Consider the following 703-nt stretch of genomic DNA (forward strand, 5'->3'; position numbering starts at 1 on the left):
TGAACCTGGGAGGCGGAGCTTGCAGTAAGCCCACATGGTGCCAATGCACTCCAGCCTGGGCGACAGAACGAGACTCCGTCTCAAAAAAAAAAAAAAGTCTTAAAGCCCTGTGTGGGGGGACATTAAGGAAGGAGAAATGGGAGTCAGAAAGGCACGCAGAGAAATTGATTTACCCAATTTAAAAAAAAGTGATTTAGCCAATTCTTAAAAGAGAAATAGGTGTTTGCCGGCGAGAATAAGGCTTTAAGTTCTTGACAGAGAGCAAAGCATCACACAGGCCTGGACACCTTGCTTTTTCAAGGAACTGATCAATTGAGTGGTGAGGCAGAAAACCCAGGCCGCCTCCCCGGACCTCCCCCTTACCCCGCCCCGGCCCGACGCCTCCAACCTAACCCTGGTCCCTCCATCCCCAGATCGAGAAAATCAAGGCGGAACAGAGCAAGCAGCCGCCCACCCCACTGCTGGGGCGCAAGTTCTTTGGGGACCCCACGGAACTGGCGGCCAAGGCGGCGCCCCTGCTGCGGCCAGGGGGCTATGAAAGGGGCTTGGAGCCCCTGGCCCGCCGGGCCTCGGACACGCTCTCGGCCGAGGTGCGGACTCGGGTGGGGTATGTGCGCCAGGAGCTCAAGCCCGAGCGCCTTCAGCCGCGCATTGACCGGCTGCCGGAGATCCCGGGGAGGGTGGAGCCCGCGGCCCTGCCGGC

At 59.3% G+C, this 703-nt stretch overlaps 1 protein-coding gene across 1 annotated transcript in view; it reads left to right on the plus strand.

Moving 5' to 3' along the window:
- The window catches only part of LOC105519239 (spectrin beta chain, non-erythrocytic 4-like), a 19,683-nt gene that overhangs the window by 2,419 nt on the left and 16,561 nt on the right, over positions 1 to 703 (plus strand). The window contains exon 5 of the mRNA XM_011952542.1: positions 414 to 680. Coding sequence (XP_011807932.1) covers positions 414 to 680 — 267 coding nt within the window. The remainder of the gene's footprint in view (positions 1 to 413; positions 681 to 703) is intronic.

The sequence above is a fragment of the Colobus angolensis genome, unplaced genomic scaffold, assembly GCF_000951035.1.
Source record: "Colobus angolensis palliatus isolate OR3802 unplaced genomic scaffold, Cang.pa_1.0 Scaffold34, whole genome shotgun sequence".
NCBI classification, from domain to species: Eukaryota; Metazoa; Chordata; class Mammalia; order Primates; family Cercopithecidae; genus Colobus; species Colobus angolensis.